At 44.6% G+C, this 18,814-nt stretch overlaps 1 protein-coding gene across 1 annotated transcript in view; it reads left to right on the top strand.

The window, feature by feature from the left end:
- EXOC4 (exocyst complex component 4) overlaps positions 1–18,814 on the top strand; it is a 290,233-nt gene that overhangs the window by 142,511 nt on the left and 128,908 nt on the right. The window contains exon 10 of the mRNA XM_023918813.2: positions 4,314–4,410. Coding sequence (XP_023774581.1) covers positions 4,314–4,410 — 97 coding nt within the window. The remainder of the gene's footprint in view (positions 1–4,313; positions 4,411–18,814) is intronic.

Here is an 18,814-nt window from a genome sequence, read left to right as displayed (position 1 = left end):
AAACCTGCACAGAAAATCTTTCAAGGGGATGAGCCACCTCTTCTCTGACGTGCTCAGGTCTTTCAAGGAACAGATAAATACAAAGAGAAATGTGTGATTCCTCCCTGGAACGTTGGAAGAGCGAGAGAATAGAATCCCAAAATAGTTTGGGTGGGAATGGAGTTTAAAGATCATCCAATTTCACCCCTCCTTCTGCTCTGGAGCCAGGCTGGGAGAGCTGGGAGTGTTCCCCTGGAGAAGGGAAGGTTCCAGGGAGAGCTTCCAGCACATTCCAGGGCCTGGAGGGGCTCCAGGAGAGCTGGAGAGGGACTGGGGACAAGGCCTGGAGGGACAGGACACAGGGAATGGCTTCCACTGCCAGAGGGCAGGGATGGATGGGATCTGGGGAAGGAATTCCTGGCTGGGCTGGAATTCCCAGAGCAGCTGTGGCTGCCCCTGGATCCCTGGAATGTCCAAGGCCAGGCTGGACAGGGCTTGGAGCATCCTGGGACAGTGGGAGGTGTCCCTGCCATGGCAGGGGTCGCACTGGGTCATCCTTAAGGTCCCTTCCCAACCCAAACCATCCTGGGATTCTGTGGCATTTTCTATAAACATGGAAAATATCCATGCAAACATTTAAATTTTGACATACCGAGCAGAACACAGAACTGAAGCTCTCCTAATGTTTGTTCTGACTTTCAGCACCCGCAGAGATTCCAGTTTCCCTTCTCATCTCTTTTTTCATGTTGAAGCCTGACATTTTAGGCTCCATTTCAGACACATCGAGCTCTGTCACTAATGGCCCCGTCTCTGTCACCGCTTGCAGTGACATTCAGGTGGGCACACTTCATTGCCAGCACGGCAGGAGAGTGTCATTAACTCTGGGACAAATCTCACTTCTTCTCCATGTTTTCTTTATTTTTCTTTTGCTCCTCATAATTTATTACTGGGCAGATTAAACCAGCAAACTTTACTGCTGAGAGGAAGCTGCCACGACAATGGTGCTTCCAGAGAGATGGGGAAGTTTGGGATATTTCCCTGGACACTCTGGCAGTGCAGAGTTTGCCAGCTCAGCTCTGGTTTGGGAGGCTCCAGATTGGATCTCTGGTGGTCATTGATAAGGAGAGGAAAAAAGGAATTATTCCATATTCATGGAATTATGGAATGGTTCAGGTTGGAAGGGACCTTAAAGCCCATCCAGTGCCACCCCTGCCATGGCAGGGAAACTTCCACCATCCCAGGCTGCTCCAAGCCCTGTCCAGCCTGGCCTTGGACATTCCAGGGATCCAGGGGCAGCCACAGCTGCTTTGGGAATTCCAGCCCAGCCAGGAATTCCTTCCCCACATCCCATCCATCCCTGTCCTCTGGCAGTGGAAGCCATTCCCTGTGTCCTGTCCCTCCAGGCCTTGTCCCCAGTCCCTCTCCAGCTCTCCTGGAGCTCCTTGAATTCCTGGAATGTTCTGGAAGCTCTCCCTGGATCCTTCTCCTCTCCAGGTGAGAATTCCCAGCTCTCCCAGCCTGGCTCCAGAGCAGAGGGGCTCCAGCCCTGGAGCAGCTCCATGGATTCCTCTGGATCTCTCCCACAGCTCAGGGCCCTTCCTTCCTCTGCAGCCTGGCCCATGGGAGGTGTCCCTATCTGGAACTGGGTGATCTTTAGGGTCCCTTCCCAGCCAAACCATTCTGTGATTCTCCACTCCCTGTTTTCTCCAGAGCTGCCAGTTTTGGGTTGTTGGGATGAAAGATCGTTCATCTCCCTGCAGGAGATGCTCTTGGTCAAATCACTCAGGAGGAAGGAATATTCCTGGAGTATTTTCTGGAGATGTTGGTGTCTCTCCAGCACCGGGAATTGGCTGGTCCATGTGAATTACACATTTCAGACCTTGGTACAATCACAATCTCCTGTGGAGATCTCCAATTTACAGGGAGAGGAATCTTTCACTCTCCAGGTGGGGATTTTCTCCAGGATTTTCCATGACAAAACTCCAGTGTTTAGAGCAGTGAAGGTGGGAGGAGCAATGGCATTAAAGTTGCACTGCTGTGTAGTTGGGATGTCCAGGCCATCACCAGGAATAAGATTTACACCTCAGCATCTTTTTTTGGGTAAAATATTTAAATACAAACAAAATTCATCCACCCCTGCACCTACCTGCAGAGTACCCACGATTATTAATGGAAGGCTGAGAGCCAAGGAGATGTAAAAGCACATTTTTCTCTCAGTGCCAGGCTTCTGTTCTCTTCAAATCCATCATCATCTGGCCCAGCAGATCAGACAGATTGTTTTATTCCTCGCCGTGGAGTTCATCCCAGTCAATAATATTGATTAGTGCAGGGTGACTTGATGGAACAAGAATAACACCCCTCTCTTAATTGGAGCCTGCATTTCCTCGTCCCTGCCTCAGCAGCTCATGCTTGGCTGGCTTCTTCAATAATTCTGTTCAGACACGGAGCCCACTGGAAATTGCAAGATCTGACATTAACAGGGGAAGTGAATAATTTTCTTTTCCTTGAACTCACTTCTCTTTTCTTCCCCGATTAAACTGCCACGTTGTGAGAGTTTACTCTTTAAACTGCCAGCTGAAATCCCAGGATTTTTTTTTTTTTTTTAGAGCTGCCTCTTTCTAAACACCATCAGGAAAGTTTAAAGAACTCTGTCTTTGGTTTTTTGTGCTTCCCAAGTCCATATGTTGGGGTGGGATTCATCCAGAAGTTCTGTGTGCTCAGGGTTCATTCGAGGAGCTGAGTCAGCTCTGGAAATGTTGTGACTGCAGACTTCCAGTTTCCCAGGATTTCCCACTCCGTGGGGAATTCAGTGCTGGAGCTTTTCCTCTCACATCTCAGAATTTATGGGAATTCTTGCAGGAATCACTCCTGACCTAGAGAGGTTGCTTAGGGTATGGAAATGCTGGTGTTGGTGCTCAGTCCTTGCATGTTGCTGCAGAAGGATCAAATAAGTTTATAAATAAAAGCACCCAAGAGCTTTTTCTGTAGATTGATTGTTCTAAAGCACATAAAATTCCCTTGGAAAAGAAGGATGGAGTCACTTCCTCATCATCTGTGTTGCTCCTCTTTCCCATCTGCAGAAATCCTTTTTGTTTGGTGATGTCAGGGTCAAGAATTTCAAAGACCTGCTGCGGTCGTTTTGATTTCAAAACTCTGTAAAAACCCTGTCTCTAAAGCTGTGCCAATAATGTGATTGGCTTCTGTATTTGTTATTTATTATCAGTCATTAAGGAGAGTTCACATGGAAAGGGCTTAATCCTACCTGGGATATTCAAACTTTGCTTGAGCTCCTTTTTGGGGAGAGGAGCTGTGGCTGTCCCTGGATCCCTGGAAGTGTCCAAGGCCAGGCTGGACACTGGATAGGGGAAGGTGTCCCCATGGGATTGGAACTGGATGGGCTTTGAGGTCCCTTCCAAGCCAAACCATTCCAGGATGATTTGCTTATGTGTGAGGTGTCTGGCCTGTTGTCCTAAAAATATTTTCTTTGGGCATGGTTCCACGTGGACTTTATTGCTATCAGGACATGCAGAGCTTTCTGGAAGTTGATATTTTCCCTCTCCTCTCTTTTCCCTCCCAATATCCAAGTTTAAGGTAAGTTTAAGGTACTTTGGTGTCAGGAGCTGCCTGTGGAAGTAATTTTGGAATGGTGCAGTGATGCTGGTCAGGTTTTGTTGCCACTCCAAACCCTGGAGCCTGTGGTGTGTCAATGATGTTCCCTGACTTGTGTTTTGCTGCCAAACTCGACAAGTTTATTTTTCCTGTAGCTGAGAGCCCGTTTGTACCCAGGTGGAACTCAGAGAAGGGAAAGTTCCACGCAGGAATTACAGGAGTCAGAGTTGGGAATGAACTCCTGGGAGAGGCAGTAATGCCAAATACGATAAATGAGTTAAAATGTCAATCACTGGCATCCAAACCCAGGCTGGAATTGCGCCAGCCCCACTCAGAGGTGCAGCACTTGGAAGCAGGAAAATTCTGGGAATTGCAGCTCTCCAGACCCTTTCCAAACATCTGAGCCATGTGGCCAAGGGCTTGGGTGTTTGTCACCTGAGGTGAAGGACCTGGATTTGATGGGGTTTGTGCCAAAATGTCCCCAACTCTGGAATGAGGAGCCCAAAGTCACCTCCAGACACCACCAGCAGTGCTCCCCCTGCCCTGGCAGTGCTTGGGGAGGGCACAGAGAGCGAAGCCCCACGTTAATCACTGATCTTTCACCAGGAAAGAAGCGTTTAATTCCTGTTTAATTATCGCTTGCTAAATGTTTAATTATCACTTGCTGTCTGAAAATCAAGGGATGTCAAGATCTGTTAGACAACTTGTTCCACGTTATTTTCCAGGAGGACCTGATGATAACTTAATTGAGGGTGGCGGGTCCAAGTTTGTCTGCAAACCAGGAGCCAGGAACATCACCATCATCTTTCACCCCCTGCTCAGGTAAAATCTGCCTTCCTGCACGTTTCTACAGCTGCAAAGAATTAGAATAAATAGAATTAAACCTCTGGTTTGTGGGGATGGTGGGCACATTCCAGCTCTGGGATCTGGGGTTGCTCTGATGTTGTAAAGTTGTCGTGTGTGAAAAAGTAAACTTGACGTTATTTTTAAATCTTTTTTCAAACTGAACTGTGATGTCAGGTGGGATTTCCTGTTTGGGTGCCCCTGTGTCACCAACCACTGTCATTTATTGACCTAAGCTGGGTGAAGTTTATTTGCAACCTGCCACAAATTGCTTCTTGCTGTTCTTTATGTTTATTAAAAAGTCAGAGGAGATGCAAGGTGAGTTCATTGATGAAACACTGTGGGCTGGGGACTGCAAATCAATTCTTGGTCCAGAGTGAGCCAGTGATTACCAAAATTATCACAGCTGGAACTTTAAACAGAGCAAGCCTTTAATAAACCTCTTCTCACGGTATCATTCACCTCTGATGCTTCAATTTTGCTGCTTTTCTACCAGTTTGTCCTGTTGGTTTTGTGGAAATTAAATAATATAATGTTTATCTGGATTCATGGCAACCTCCCACCTCTTTTTTCCACCTTTTTTTTCATTCTCCCCAGACATGGCCTTTCCCAGCACTTTTGGGAGAGCATTTCCCTCCTTGCCTGTGTTTGTATGAATTCACTGTCCTGAGTCACTTAAACAAGGGCTTCTCTCCACTGCTAAACCCAAGAAATCACAAAATAGCCATAAAATATAATGGGAATCTGATCCCCAGAAGAAGGAATCTCCTCCTGACACCTCCATGGTTGAGACCTGGGCTTATTTGTGACTTCTCAGGACTTAAAAACACAGTTGGAAAAGGTATAAATTCCTCCAAATCTAAATTTTTTGGTATCAAAACAGCAGGGCTTGGAATAATCATGAGAACATCCTGAAATGTGTTAGGGTGTGCAAGATCTTGCCCTGAAAAAAAAGAGTTTATTTCTTGCTTTGTGCCCATAACGAAGTGGAGAATTCCATAAGCACATTTCATTTCTACCTCTGTCTCCTTTAAACTGAAGAAAAGTGCTAAAAATAAATTTGCTACAGGATAATTTATAGTTTTCAGCTATTTTATGGTGGGAAAAGATAGACAACTGAAACTCAATATGTTCTTCAAGGCGTGACTGTGATGATGTGGACTTCAATTTCTAAATCATTAATGAATTTACAGACATCTTGCAAGCCCAGAGGGTGGTGATGCTCCTATTTTTATTGATGAGATCTTTCCCATTGATTCAAATTCTTTCTCTCTGCCTTCCTGCTTTATTTTTTCCCCCTTTTTTTGCTCCCATCTGAGCAAAACACGAGAAGTGCTTTAAATAGCACTTCTCCCAAACACTTCACTTTGCATTCCCAGCTTGCAAGTCAGGCAGGAGAAATCATTTGCCTCGTAAAAAATAATTGCATTGAGATGAAGGTATCTGTGTATTTTTCGTGCCAAGCACCTGCAACATCTTCACTCCTTTGCATTGAGGATCTCATCAATAACTTCAGGAAAAGAAGGAAAACATGGAATGACCCAGTTTGCCCTTTTCTCCCTGCAGGGTGGGAGAGTTTTGTGTTGGGAGAGGGCTCTAAAAACCATTTTAATGTGATTTTATTCATTTTAATGTTGGACTCAGGGAATGTGCTGAGAGATTTAACTCATGTTGAATGGGATGCAGAGAATCTGGGATGACCATAGGATTTCTTTAGCTGACAATAATTCTTTTCCTAATGGGAATTCTGTTCCTGATGGGAATTCTGTTCCTGATGGGATAGCCACGGCCTGTCCCACCAGCAGCTGAAATGCTCAGTATGGTGAATTTGCTAAAATACTGATGCTTGCAGTAATTTTTGGCATGCAGAGTCATAAAATCATCATCTCTCAGTTAGATCCTTGTTTCCCTTTTCCAGAAGCTCCTGTTTGAAATGTTCAGCTCTCCTGGAGGTAATTCCTGCAGAGCTGTGAAGTTTCTACCTGTTTTATTTTCCTTTTTGAGGTTCTTTATGACCTGCACCACTCATATTTTATCCCTGTCCCCTGTACATGCTTGAAATGGATCTGGTTTGAATTCAAATGATCAATATTTTATTTACAAGGAGTTTTTTCCCCTCGTTTTTCTCAAAGTCCCATGAATACGTTGCCAGAGGAGCTCCAGCGCTGCACGGACTCGCTGATTTTATGAGTCAGCTGAGTTCTTCTGGAAGTATTAAACCAACTGGATCACTGAGAAACCAGACCCTGGTGTGCTGATTTAAAGCCTGAGCACCACACAAAGTGATGGCTTTAAAATAAAATTCAGCCCTGAACTGTTGAGGGGGGCAGTTGGAAGCAGAGCATTCACACCCATCAGTGGGAACTCCTCTCTTTTGTGCTATGAGAAATGTCAGCGCTGATCGCATCACACAGGGACAAATCTGCTGCTTATAAAGCCACTTTTTAATCCTTTTTTATTTACAAACTGAGGGTGGAACCTGGCTCCAGATCCTCTTGAAGAGTGCAGGGTCAGGCTTGGGAAGGGCTGCAAATGAACCCATTCCCAATAACCAAAGTTTAGAGGAACTCTTAATTAAAACCATGGGCAGCGTGAGGAAAAATACCTAAAAATGGTTTTCAAAGCTTTCCTTGCCTTTGAATTCCTTTAGAGCAGGGAATCAGAGTTGGGAAGTGAGATTTGTGCAGTTCAGGATGTGTGTCCCTGATTTCCTCAAGGACAACTGAGACACACCAAGGCCCAGATTAATTACCAGCACTTAATGACACCACCACACACGGAATAAACGAAGAGCGTATTTCTGAGAGACGAGTGGGTGTTCTAGAGGATTCCTGGGAATGGGCTTTCCTAACTACATCTGGAAACTAATTTGGAAATTGAGGCAGAACCCACCTCTGATTTTCCTTAATTACATTTCATGGGAGGTGCCAAAGTATAAAAGTTACCAAAGGAGTCCGTTTGCTTCCTTCATCCTTTGCTGGCAACCAGCACTGGAGTTACTGGGCTGAGGAATAACATCTCCCTTTGGAAGGAGGAATCACAGGAGCAATCCCAACGCCCTTCATTCTGGAATGTGAAACAGCCTGAGCGATGTCTGTCGTACCATTTGCTTGGTGGGGATTTTTTTGATGTCTTTTATTTTATTTTTTTATTTTTTTATTTTTTTTTTAATGTTTATTTGTTTCAGCTGGCATTTGAAAGGCACTTGGCTCCTCGGGGTAATAATCATTTTACATATGCTTTATAGAGTGTGTTTATTACCAGACAATTGAGGAACAGATGTCTGCAGTCTCGAGGCTGGAGGGGGAGGAATGGGAAGGGTGGGAGATGGAGGGGATGGGTGGTGGTGCTGAGGCAGACGCAGCTGAGCGGTGCTGGATGCTGGATATTGAGGCCGGGAGGGTTTCCATTTATTACCATCAGCCACACTTCATTAGGATCAAGCAGCAATTAAAAAGGTTGGAGGATGGAGGGAGAAAGCCAAGTGCTCATTGATTCGGAAGGAAGAATGACTTCCCAACAGGACGTGACCTTGGGAAGGAGGAGTGGGGAGCAGGAATTATCCTGGCACTGGTCTGGTGGGGAGGACTGGGATGTGCCAGTGGTGTCCTGATCACTGCCTTGGATTTCAGAGTCTGGAGAGGAAGAGAAAAACAAAGAGTGGGGACAGGGAAAAGGGAAGAGGAAAAGCAGAATTCCCAATTTGCCGCTGCTGGGATTGTTTGGGATGTTTGGAAGTTTAATGCTATGAGCTGCGGTCCAGGGCACTGAGAAGTTCTCTGCCTCTTGTTTTTTGGGATTTTGGGATGGGAGTGGGGGGAAGAGAGCAGCAGTAGTTTGCCATTTTCATTTTAAATATAATGCTCCTTTTAATTTCTTCTTCTTTTCCATCACTGAATGCAGTGGGCTTCTCACTTGAAAGCAAATTTAGACTTAACTGCTTCTTCCAGTTCTTTTAATGCAAATAAAGGAGGGATTGCTCTACTATTAAACAACAAAAAAAAAACCTTTAGGGACTAACTGGGGAGGGTGGTGATGGACTTTTGCTTCCCACTGATGTCAGAATGTTCCTCTCCCCCGGTGGCTCTGAGCTGCTGATGGTCAAGTGTCAGATCCCAGGAATTCCCTGTCCTTGGAAGGGAAGGTGCAGGACCTGTGCACCCACCCAGGGATGTTTTATGGGAACAATCCTGTCAAGCTGCTGTTGAATTCAGGATATGTCAAGATAAAAGGTGCTGGGTGTGGAATTTAAATCCTGTTTATTTTGAATATGTTGGGAGGTGGCAGCAAAGTTGTCATGGGGCATCAAAATCCCTTGGTCTTGGAGCATGAATGGCTGCTGGTGTTAAAAATTACATCACTAAGTTGATCTAAAACTCAGTTTATAATTCAGAACTCCTGTGTATCTCACCAATAACCCCTTTTAGCATATCTGTACAGTAGTAGTAGTAATAATAATAATAATAATAATAATAATAATAATAATAATCTCATTTTATTTTAAAATATGCTGTAATACCTCGTAGTTGCACACTATAAAATGAATATTTGATAATATAGGGACTATGGGTCTTGGGAAGCAAAAAGAGTGTGAAAATTAGGTGAGTTTGTTACATTTAAATGATGCTAAATCGCACCAAATAGGTTAAGAGAAATATGTTATTTTTAAAGTCTAAGGGTTATTTATTAGTAGTGAAGTAGATGGAAAATGTCAAGTCTTGTGGCACAAATACTGCTAAATAATGAGAGCTGATGCCTTTAGCTTCTGAATCAAACCTAAAATACTTGATTTCAGAGAAATCAATAAGGCTGACTCAAGCTGGGAAAGGGCACTTAGAATGTTGACTACCTAAAATTTGTGTTTGAGTCTGAATAATGTGCAGAGGATCAGGGTAAATAAAAAAAAATAAATATCTGAGGTGCTGTTAAGTGCAGAGGAAACATGATTTGGAAACTTTTAAAGGTAATGGGTCCTTGAAAAGAACCCTCCAGATCTCATCAGGTCTTACATTTCGACAGATCCCCTTCAAAGGGTGGGAAAATATCAGTTATTTAATAGAATTCTTGCTTCTGCAAGGCAGGGAGTCTCTTCCTGCTCTCTGGGGCAGGGAGATGGGGCCTGGCCTCTCTGTGGTGAGACAGACGAGGCTCAGATCAGGAAATCACGAATTCCCAGGATCACTGGCCTTGGAAAAGCCCTCCAAGGTCACCGAGTCCAAGCTGTGCCCGATCCCCACCTTGTCCCCAGCCCAGAGCCCTGAGTGCCACTCCCAGGAATTCCTTGGATACCTCCAGGGATGGGGAATCCAAACCTCCCTGGGCACTTCCAAACCCTTTCCATGGGGAAATTCCTGCTGCTGCCCACCCTGCGCCTCCCCTGGCCCAGCCTGAGGCCGTTCCCTCTCCTCCTGTCCCTGTTCCTGGAAGCAGAGCCCGATCCCCACAGCTGTCCCCTCCTGGCAGGGAGTTGTGCAGAGCCAGAAATTCCCCCTGATCCCCCTTTTCTCCAGGCTGAGCCCCTTCCCAGCTCCCTCAGCCTCTCCTGGGGCTCCAGCCCCTTCCCAGCTCCATTCCCTGGACATTCTCCAGCCCCTCCAGGGCTCTCCTGTCATGAGGGACCAGCACTGGACACTCGTGAGTGACCCCAAACTGGACACTGCCCTGAGGGGCCTCAGCAGCGCCAGCACCCAGAGATCTCCAATCCTTATTTCAGAAACACGAAATTAAACACTGGAAACAAGGAAAGGACCTTAAAGATCATTTAGTTCCAACCCCCACCATGAGCAGGGCACCTTCCACCAGGAGAACTTTTCCCTGGATACTCCCAGCTTTATTTCAGAAATGCCATTTTCAATGCAACTTCTCATCCACTCTCTGCTTCCTTCCTTCCACTGGCCCGAGTGGGAATCTCAGGGAGCAATTTGACACCTCCCTAGGGAATGTTTTTCCCTCCCTCTCCCCCGGTTTAATGAGTGTTTAGGAGGCTTTTAGCTGTTGGGTACTTTGTGTCTGTCAGCAGCAGGGATGGATGTTCCTGGCAGGCGAATCCCAACCCTTTCCATCCCTGACAAGCCCTCACAAAGTCGGCGTTGCTGAAGGATAAAGACACATCTCAGCAGAGCTCGTTGTTGTGACACTGCTGAGAAAAGGTTTCCTCCTGACTGGGGTTGTGGCAGGGACGGGGGACTCACACAGCCAAGGGATGGGGAACAGCTTCACATTTTGTGCCTTTTTTTTTTCCTTTTCCCCCCCACTGCTTTATGAGAACTGACAGTCTTGCTGTGTGTGTCTGATTAAAGATGACAGTTTATAAAAACCTTAAGGTGAGGCTGTTCATTTTCCATGACAGAAAATAAAGCGATCCCTACCCCCCCACCACCGCCACCTCCCACACAAACAAAAACTCTCACCAGCCAAAAAAAAAACCCAAAAAAAACCCCCTCTTAATATGTGAGGCATTGATTTTATATTGTCTGTCAGAGAATGTGCTTCAGCAGATCAGTCAAGTTTGGAGTTTTCAAACATGCTTCATCCAAAGGGAAAATCAACAGCCTGTCAGAAATTTCACATGTCTCCAGCTCCTCCTTCCCTTTGGATGAAATGCAAGCTGAAGGAACAGAGAAATTTTGACATTTGCAAGAGCTGGGGCTGAATAGCTGAAAACAGTGTTAATGTAATTCCATGGTAATGAGGTGCTTTGAACCAGGCTTGTGTTCATTGAGCCAACAAAGCAGGATGAGCTCGTTCCTTAATGGAATTACAGAAGGGTTTGGGTTGGAAGGGACATTACAGGAGACCCAAATCCACCCACTTCCACCATCCCAGGTTGCTCCTGTCCAGCCTGGCCTTGGACACTTCCAGGGATCCAGGGGCAGCCCCAGCTTCTCTGGGAAATCTTAAATTTACTTCCAGCATTTCACTTGTGTTCTAGAGGAGGCTCGAGCTTCCCCATGCTGCTGAGCACTGTTATTCTGATTTTTGTCAAGGATTGATGATGTCATGAATGTGAATTTTCAGTGATTTATTTATTCCTTGGGAACAGAACAGTTCGGTCAGGAGGGACATAAAACGATGATTTCATCCAATTCCCTGAGCAGCTCTGGGCTCACCACATGGCCAGGGAAGTTCTGAGCAAAGCTGGAGGGGCAGAACGGATCCATCAATTCAGCTGAACCCTCTCAGGTACAAAATTCCGGAAAAAAACTGAGTTCCACACTGAGATCCGCATTTAAGAATCACTCAGGTTGCAAAAGCCCTCTAAGATCATCAAGTCCAACCATTAACCAGCACTGCCAAGGCCACCACACATCCCCAAGTGCCACAAGAATTACCAAACACTTTAAATCTCAGTCACAAGGTGAGATTCTGCCATACAGGAGTTGGTGCTGTTCAAGAAACTCCTTTGTTATCGAGGAATTAACTTCCAGTAGTAGCTAAAACTTGCTTTAATAATCCCAACTTTTCATTTCAAACATAAGAAATAATACTCTGACATTATTAAAAAAAATAATCTGTAGAGCAACAGAAGAGCTCCCATGGCAGAACCAGAAAAGCATCTTTGATTTTTGTGGTGGAAGAAAAGGGAAAAAGAACTTGACAAATTCTAAATTTGTAATCTGTCTATGGAAGCTGTTCAAAAAACTCTTCACTGAGGTTTTTCCCTGAATGGGGGAAATCCAGGGATGAAAACACAGTGTGGTTTAAGTCCACTTTGTGATACTATTATCTTAAAAATTTTTATACAATGCCTGTGTTTGCTTTCATCAAGCTTCACTAATTTTTGATTGAAGGCGGGAGAGCTGGTCCTTGATGAGAACAAGAAAAGGTGATTCCTGTATTTAAGATTTTCTGTCAAAAGCAAAGCTCTAAAACCTGCAATGACGGTGCCTTTTGGACCCCACATCCCCCATGCAGCCATCAGAGCTGCATAAAATATTAATAATTTAAATTTTAGCTCATTATTGTGTTTTACATCAACGTGGTGGTGATATTTCTGATAATCTGAACTGTTCATTTCAACCAGTCTGAGCTACAGATAATGGGATTGAAGTTCCTTCACCACTAAGCTGCATTTTCCCGTTCTGCTGAATTCCTGGATACTGCAGGACCCTCATTTATTCCTGCTTTATTTGGATTATTTTGTTCAGACACATCAGATGTGGCTCCATAAACACTTGCAGGGTTTTCACGGGCACATGGCAAAAGGACAGTCCTGGCAGAACCTTGGGAAAAGCCTTTTAGGGATGTGAGCCCATGGAAAAAAACAGGTTTTTCAAGTATCAGGTCGTGACACAAAATAATTTTTTTTTGGTGGGATATTCCTGAGGGATTTAACTTTAAATTCTGTTGACTTTTGGAGATCTGCAGAATAGGCATAAATAAATTTCATGGGCCAGAAGTTGGCCTTTAGTTTGGTTATTTTGGGTCCTGGGAATCTTGAATTTCGGATGATAGCTCAGCAGGAATTGCACTTTGTGGAATAACACTGAAAAACACTTCTATAGTTCCCTTCCTCTGGTAACTTCCAAACTTTTCAGAGACAAAACTCATTCACACCTAAGTGTGAAATTGCTCTGTCCATGGAAATTCTGGTGCTGGAACCACCAGGGAAGAAGTTGTGGATGACGTGTGGAGCTGAATGGTCCCAAATTCTGTGCAGATTTAGAATAAGTGGGAAAAACTGGAAGTCTTAAATTCCCACTGTTATTAATCAAGCTCCATATTTCCCATTTCATTGCAATTTTATCTCTCCAAGTTGTATTTTTACAAATGGATTTGCTCTGGAGGTGTGACAGGTGACAATAATCAAATTTACTGGGGTGGCAAAGAGGGCTGGAACCCCTCTGCTCTGGAGCCAGGCTGGGAGAGCTGGGAATGTTCCCCTGGAGAAGGGAAGGATCCAGGGAGAGCTTCCAGCACATTCCAGGGCCTGGAGGGACTCCAGGAGAGCTGGAGAGGGACTGGGGACAAGGGATGGAGGGACAACATCTCTTTTTTCTGGGCTTTATTACAATTTATGAACCAATCCTTGCAATAATACCTCAAAATGATGGTATGGTGGTGCCTGGGATGCCAAATGATGTCAGAATGCTTTGGAACACAAACCCCCTGTGCATATTTAGGGTTTCTTTTGGCTGATTTATTGAAGGGTAAAAAGGCTGCAGAGAAGGATGTGTGCCAGCATGCTGGAAAAAACATGATGATGATCAGGTTCTTTGTGCCTTTAATAATCTTTGGTGGCTTTCAGCACTCATTGTCTCTGGAGTAACAGTGAGACAGCGTTTTCAGAGTGAAGAAAAATAACAAATCACAGCATTTTACCCCCTGTAAGGTGAAATAATGCTGCTAAATAAGTGCAGGTCCCTCAAAAGTTCCTCAGTTTTGGGATACCCAAGTTTGATATTTTTTACCTGAGCCAGTGAACTCATTCAGGGGATCCAAGACAGAATTGTTCCTCGTACAGAAAAAAACCTGGAGACCTTGTAGAAAGAACAGTAATTACAACAAGAAGGGGGAAATGTTGACAAGTGTCATTTTCTAGCAGCTCTCCCAGAAGAAATCCTGGTGGATTTTGGAGATGAATGAGTGACAGCCTGGTCTGGTGGATGGCCAGAAACTCAGAACCGCTGCATAGAGTAGGAAAATTTATATACTCTAAAGCTTTATAACCTTACAGGGAAGAAATAAAACCATCCCCTGGTGCTGCCTCTTTGCAAAAGGTGGAGGCAAGTCTGGAGTGTGGGATAATTCCTCATTTTATTCCTTGGGGTTGTGCAGTTTGTCACTGCAAACCGTCATTGAGACAATCCTTCCTCCTGATAAACCCAGGCTGAGGGATGTGGGGGGAAATTGGTCTCGTGGTGCACCCTGACAGCCAGACTAGACCTGCAGCACAGCCATTAATCGATAAAAATTAATAGAAGTTGATTAATTGTGGGGAATCCCTCGATTGCTGGTTGCTGTCTTACCTTAGCACTGGGATTTTGATGTCTCACCTTTGCCTGGCTCCTGAAGTGTTGTTCCATCTCCTTCCCAGGCAGTTATTCCAAGTTCTTCATGGCACTGGGTGTTTGGAACGGAACAGAATTATGGAATTATAGAATTAATTATAGAATCATGGAATGGTTTGGGTTGGAAGTTTATCAGTTCCACTACCCCAGGGTGCTCCAAGCCCCAGTGTCCAACCTGGCCTGGTACAGGAGACGGGCTCAGGAATCAAGAGACAACTCAGTATGAGTTAGCTACTTGTTCCATTTTATTGCAGTTTTAGCTACATTTTTATAGTATTTTGGAAAGGTAACATGTGATCCATATTTTATTATGATTGGATAATTGCTGTTTTTCACAGGTTAGCTTCTACATTTTTATTGCTCCAGCTCGTAACACCTGAGCTCTATAAGATACCTTTTAGTGGAACTTATAAGATACATAAAGCAGTTATATAAGATACATCCTGCAGAATTCACATCCTGACAAACCTCACAAGATACATTTTACAGATTTCTCATCCTGAATTCTCATCCATTCTTCACTGTCTTATTAACATTTAGTTTTCTTCCTGTCTTTGGTACGATATTGTGCCAAGAACTCAAAGTCAGGGTTGTGCAGACCTTCCAGGGAGTTATGGCCTTGAGAAGCAAACCCTTCTTCAACAGCCTAGGACACTTCCAGGGATGGAACAGCCACAACCTCTCCATGTTTTCTTCTTCCTGTGCAAGAGATGCCAACCTTTTCACTTTAATGACAGAAAACTTCATCCAAGTTCCCCTCAGCTGCCTTTCCCCCACTGCTGACCCCGTTACCTGCGGGGTTCTTCATTCCACCACACAAAACCTACTTTTCCCATCTGCATCCCTTGGGAGCCTCCTAGAGAAATTTTTTTGCCACTTCTTCCCTGTTAAAAAAAAAAAACAACTAGAAGTTGTCAAGGATGGAGAACTATTGTTGCAGTGAGCAGAACGGGTGCTTATTATCAGTTATGGGCACGCCCAGGTCAAGAGTGAAATGTTTTTTTTGTTTAGTTTGCTGAAAGGCTGGGATGGGTTTAATTGCTGGTTGTCATTTGTAATGGAGTAGATGCAGTATTAGAATTATTCAGATAATTTGTTGTAATTACCCACCATCAGGAGCTTTACAATGCTCAGAATACAATCTTTGAAGTAATGGAACTGAGTCCTTTGAATGAGAGGCAGCAGCTCCTGAGAGCACAGTATCATTTATAGACGTCAATCAACTCAGCGAGGTAAACAAAACAAAGGTGCTGGGCTTTTCCATAAATTCTTCCAGTGCCCTAAACCTTTCCCAAAAATCTTGGCAGAACAAGCAACATGCCTGGAGTGCTGGTAAATCAAAGCTTTTGCAGAGTTCCTGAAAGCACAGGGGGTTTGAAAAGCACTGTGTGCCTTGACTAAAGCGTTATCCAGAAAAACCTCCTCGTGTCAATCCCCCAGGGATCGTTATTCGTTCTGGCTCTGCCGCAGGAGGAGAGAAAAATCTCTCTGAGGTGCTGCTGCCCCTGATTCTGCGTGAGAAACGCTGGTGAGAAGTGGGAAATGGGGCACAGCTTTCTGGGGAGGCAGAGGTTCCCATTTGCATTGCCCTCCTCTCCACACCCAAATGAATCAACAGATGCAAACGGAGCAGGAGAGGCTGAACTCCCAAATTTGTATTATCCTGGCTCAGGGCCTGAGCCTCGTCTGGCAGAGACAGAGAGAGGGAGTGAAAAAACCCCAGAGCCTCATGAATAGAAGTGTGGGCTCCCAGTGACCTTTACCTACTGTGATAATTCTGATGTAGAACAACCAAATTCCTGGAGATGTTTAATCAGCAAAGTTGAATTTTGATGAAAGCGCATGTCACTGTGCCATTACTGCTGCAGGAATTAATTCTGATTCATAGCAATGTTCTGGCTTTGTGAGGATTAACACTGCTGAACTGTCACCTTTTCAAATTCCTTCCAGCCCTGGTGGCCCAAAGTTTCATTTCAGATGGAAAAAAATGTCAGCTGGCACCCAAAACCCGCTGGGTGCTGGGCTGATCCCACAGCAGGGGGGGGGATTCTGTCCCTGTGTCCCCTCAGGTGAGACCCCACCTGCAGAGCTGCCCCAGCCCTGGGGACAACAGCAGCAGGACCTGGAGCTGCTGGAGCAAATCCAGAGGAATCCATGGAGCTGCTCCAGGGCTGGAGCCCCTCTGGAGCTAGTCTGGGAGAGCTGGGGGTGCTCACCTGGGGAGGAGAAGGATCCAGGGAGAGCTTCCAGAACATTCCAGGGATTCAAGGAGCTCCAGGAGAGCTGGAGAGGGACTGGGGACAAGGCCTGGAGGGACAGGACACAGGGAATGGCTTCCACTGCCAGAGGACAGGGATGGATGGCATCTGGGAAGGAATTCCTGGCTGGGCTGGAATTCCCAGAGCAGCCCCTGGATCCCTGGAATGTCCAAGGCCAGGCTGGACAGGGCTTGGAGCAGCCTGGGACAGTGGGAGGTGTCCCTGCCCATGACCTGGAAAGGTCCCTTCCAACCCAAACTATTCAATAATTCCATGATAAATAATCCAACATTGGGACATCAAACTCCACACCCACTCAGACATGGAATTTATTTGAGTAACAAAGCTGAATTAAGGCACTGTGTGTATATTCTGTATTTTTATCCTCGATTTTGGATGAAGGGGTTTAAATTGATTATATTTTTATTTGTTTCCAGGGAAGGACATGTCCATGTGTAGTCTCATGATGGGAATGACATCACTGCAAATTCCCTAAAATCATGCCCCAGAATGTCCTTTAACCCAGGCATTTAAAAACCACTTGTTCCTCTAATTTAATATATTTTAACAAAAATATAGAGATGAAAAATCCAGTGCTGTGACAACAGTGACATTTTTCTCCTTTCAAACAGAAGCTGAATTAAAATTTTTGTTAGAATTCTTTAGAGTTCCTGAAGCTCAGGTAGATCCTGGAGGAGACTTGTCTTTACCTTCAGGTGTTGAATTTCAAAGGCAATTTAAAATATGTTGTTTTCTTCTCTTTTTCATACAAATCCAGTTGGGATAAGTGGAAGTGACAGTGTATTTTTATGGAGTTTAATGGGCATAAATCTCTCCCTGGCTGGAATCTGCCTCGGGAATGCTCAGGAGATGATCCATGTCCGTGTGTCCCTGTCCCTCACGGGCACTTCCAGAGACTTCCCTGGATTTGCTGGCAACTCCCAGCAGCTCCACACAGGAAAAAAAAAAGTCAAATTGTCAAAAGTCATCAGTGGCTGTCACTTCATGGACCTTCACACCAGAGATCCCCCTTTGGAATTTCACTGGAGTGATTTTATTTTCCCTCGCCTTCAGATAAGTAGGACAATGTTGGACAAAACCGCTGGAAATTTAACCCATTTGTGTTTTTTTTTGTTATGGCTGCAAAACAGTGGTGAATTTAGGAGTTTGAGGCTCAGTTCTGTGCTCTGCCAGGAGCTTTTCTCCGTCTAATTATTCTTTTTAGACTGGAATTCCCCAATTCCTCTGCTCCAGGTCCACATTGAAGCTATGCCACCATAAATCTCTGCTCCCATCTCCTCCAGGACATCCCTGCTCCAAAGAAACCACTGAAGCAGAAGTCTGAGAGGGAAATTCTTTAAATAAATCCCTTTTCTGTCCCTCTGACTATGAGAAGTGGATTTTGGGAGCCCTATTTACACTTCTTTTTTCTCAGATTCTTCTCAAAGTGCTGCTGCTGCCCAAGGCTTCGTGGGAAGTTATTTTTACAGATTCCTCTTCTGCACAAAGTCAACCCGAAATAGAAAGGTTTTGCTTTCGTTTATATGCTTTGAATTCCCAAATTTTAAAGCATATATTAGTAAAGCTTTGGTTTCCTAATTAAATAACTAATTATATTTAGCAGTTTGTAGGGGTTTTTTGCCTCTTTCTGGTGGTTTTCGCTGCTCTGATCTTTGCTTTTCGTGACATTTCCAACATATGTTTGAATTCTTCCATCTCCTGTGCCTTGTCATTTCATTGCTCTTTTTTTTAGCACTGATACATAACTTTTGCAAAATAATTGCACAATAACAACTCCAGTGTTAATTTTTTTTGGTTTTTTTTTTTTTTTGGGAAAGCCACAGGAGCTGCAGGTTTTCTCTCAAAGAGATGGAATAGAACCCTGATGCTGCATGTGGGCTGAGAACAAGAACCCAGCTGGTGCTGGGAGTAGCAAAGATGTAAAAAAAAAAGAGTTTTCTGTGTATTTTTACCGTGATTTGTGTAAAATCCCCTTTTGGGAGCATAATATTTTGAGGGGAGAAAAAGAAAAAGCAAAACAAGAGCATAGAAGTCACCTTAAACCTGGCCTGGAGGTGCTTTTTACAGTAAATCTTTTGACATTTTTGATATCCG

Source organism: Cyanistes caeruleus, chromosome 4 (assembly GCF_971803275.1).
Source record: "Cyanistes caeruleus chromosome 4, bCyaCae1.hap1.1, whole genome shotgun sequence".
Taxonomy (NCBI): Eukaryota; Metazoa; Chordata; class Aves; order Passeriformes; family Paridae; genus Cyanistes; species Cyanistes caeruleus.
The sequence above is the reverse complement of the archived record's forward strand: the minus strand, read 5'-3'. Positions and strand labels throughout refer to the sequence as shown.